The sequence below is a fragment of the Sinocyclocheilus rhinocerous genome, unplaced genomic scaffold (assembly GCF_001515625.1).
Source record: "Sinocyclocheilus rhinocerous isolate Xijiao unplaced genomic scaffold, SAMN03320098_v1.1 scaffold1295, whole genome shotgun sequence".
NCBI lineage: Eukaryota > Metazoa > Chordata > Actinopteri > Cypriniformes > Cyprinidae > Sinocyclocheilus > Sinocyclocheilus rhinocerous.
In genome coordinates this window covers 626292-628492 of record NW_015660499.1, presented here as the reverse complement: position 1 = coordinate 628492, position 2201 = coordinate 626292, and the positions used below count along the sequence as shown (strand labels likewise).

Genomic DNA, 2201 nt, shown 5'->3' with positions numbered 1-2201 from the left:
TAGAAAATTTATTGCAGTATTTGTTCCATCAGAGGCATGTGGGTCCCTTTACGCTGAGCAGGGCGACCTGTAATCGCATATCTCCTTCGACACAGCCCTCCTCACAGACACTGCATGCTATACACAATAAATTACAGCCACACGGTGCTATCGTACAAAATGGACAAACCGCTCAACAGAGAGAATCATCATCATCAGCCAGTTAAGAAGGAGCTAAGCTATAGAAAGCCGCTTGACGCTAAGAAATCCAAAAGGAAAATAGAAAAAAATAAAGTAAAAACATCAACAAACTATGTGTTCTTTCAACATTCAGTATATATTTAAGTTTCTTTTATAGATATAAACAATATTTTTATGTTAAACTATGATACACTGGGAGTAGAAATCAAACAACCAGAAATCTGCTGCACAACAGCGAAGGAGCACCCATACAATGTTTCTCCAAACATTTTATTCCTGTGATATGACGATGCACTCTGGCGCAGAGGGCCAAACGTCACCGCCAGACCCAGAGTGCATCAGAGAGTGAAAGAGCTTGTAGTGTAGAATAACCGCTTGTGTTTGGCTGACCCAGGGGATGTTTGGCTGATAGGCATGTTGGTATATGGAGAGACGGTGAGTGTGTGTGTTACATTAGGCTGAGAGGATCCGAGATGGGAGGTATGTGCGTGCGTGCGTTTACGTATTATTAGCTGGAGTTCCTGTCCTTGGCAGCGTAGAGTGACCGTAGAGTCTGCGCCACTTTGTGGTTGAGCTTGTTGCCACTGGTGAGTGTGATTTTTTTGTAGATGATGTCAGTCTCTCTGATGGTGTCCAGCCAAGGCACCAGCTTGCGTCCGTCGCGCCGCTTGGCCTCGGTCCAGGAGCTGGAGTATGAGCCCGCCATCCAGTGGATGCTGTAACCGTCGCTGTTCCTCTGGATCACACGTGCGATCTGCGGCCGGTCTCGGTATTTGGGGCAGTGGATGGCGATGATGTCCAGCACGCTGACGGACTCGTTCATGTTAGTCAACAGCAGGTCCGCCGAGTCTGCCGCGCGCCTCCCGCGTCGAGACGCCTGCGAGGAGAGACACGGAAACTGGTCAGACAGTCTCTAAGTTGCATACTGGTGCTAACATTTGAATTGGAGTCATTTATTTGAACGTGCCCTTATTACACCCTTATTAGATCCATTTATTATACAGGGTTTCTGCAGGTTTACTGAAGGTAAAGATTCAAGACTTTTTTTAAGACCATGCAAAGAACATTCAGGGAATAAATCGAATGGAAAACAATACATCAGTATTAGCAACAGTTCATGTTTTAAAATAAACAGTTTCCAACAGATTTAACTTATTTTACAAAAAAAGAAGAAATTGAACAAAATTATTGTTTATGATTGAAACAAGTGCTGATGTCTGCCCAAGGTCTCAAAAAAACATTTAACTAAAAACAAGCTTTCATACTCCACTGACTGATGTTTGTTCTTGTTTTAAGCATAAACTCACTTCATTTTGTTTAATTTCTCAGAAAACAAATTATATTAAATGAATGAAATCTTTAGGCAAATTAAGACTTTTAAGGTATCTTAAGACCCGCAGAAAGCCTGCTATAATAACAGCAAACTGTATGATTAAAAACTAGTAACATTAAACCAAAACGTACAATGTAAAAAAAAAAAAAAAAAATTGATTTGTTAACTTTTTTTTTTTTTACACAAAGAATAAGCTGCTAAGAGGATTGGACTGGGTTGTTAAAGATATGTGACACTGACAAAAAATGAGATTTTTCTCGATATTTTCTTGGATTTTGTGAACAACGGTAATATATATTAGCCAAGTGTGTTTTTTTTTTTGCTGCTGCTTTGGCTAGAGCTTTGTTTGGAACTATGAAATAGAGATCGACCGATAGGGGGTTTTCACTGGCCGATGCCGATGCCGATATTTAGAAATCAGGGCAGCCGATATATGATGCCAATTTTTTTTGCCCGATATGTTTGGCCGATTTTCTTTTTTTTTTCTTCATCTCCTAAAAGTGAGTTTGAGTAAATGATTATTGCAGGGTACAAGACAGTAATAGTAGTAGTAGCCTAATTCAGAGTAAGAATACATGGCTCAAAACTTAAGCACCTTCTCAAAACAGTTCTGAAGCATGCTTTTTGTTTATGTTTGCTGACAGACACCAGTGTTTCCCACAGACTTGCAAATGCAAATTCATTCTCT

General features: G+C 40.3%; 1 protein-coding gene across 1 annotated transcript in view; it reads right to left on the bottom strand.

Annotated features, from left to right (window-relative positions):
- Nucleotides 1-2201, bottom strand: part of LOC107725079 (nipped-B-like protein A) — a 40262-nt gene continuing 38061 nt past the window's right edge. The window contains exon 44 of the mRNA XM_016534219.1: nucleotides 1-1057. Coding sequence (XP_016389705.1) covers nucleotides 689-1057 — 369 coding nt within the window. The 3' untranslated portion in view covers nucleotides 1-688. The remainder of the gene's footprint in view (nucleotides 1058-2201) is intronic.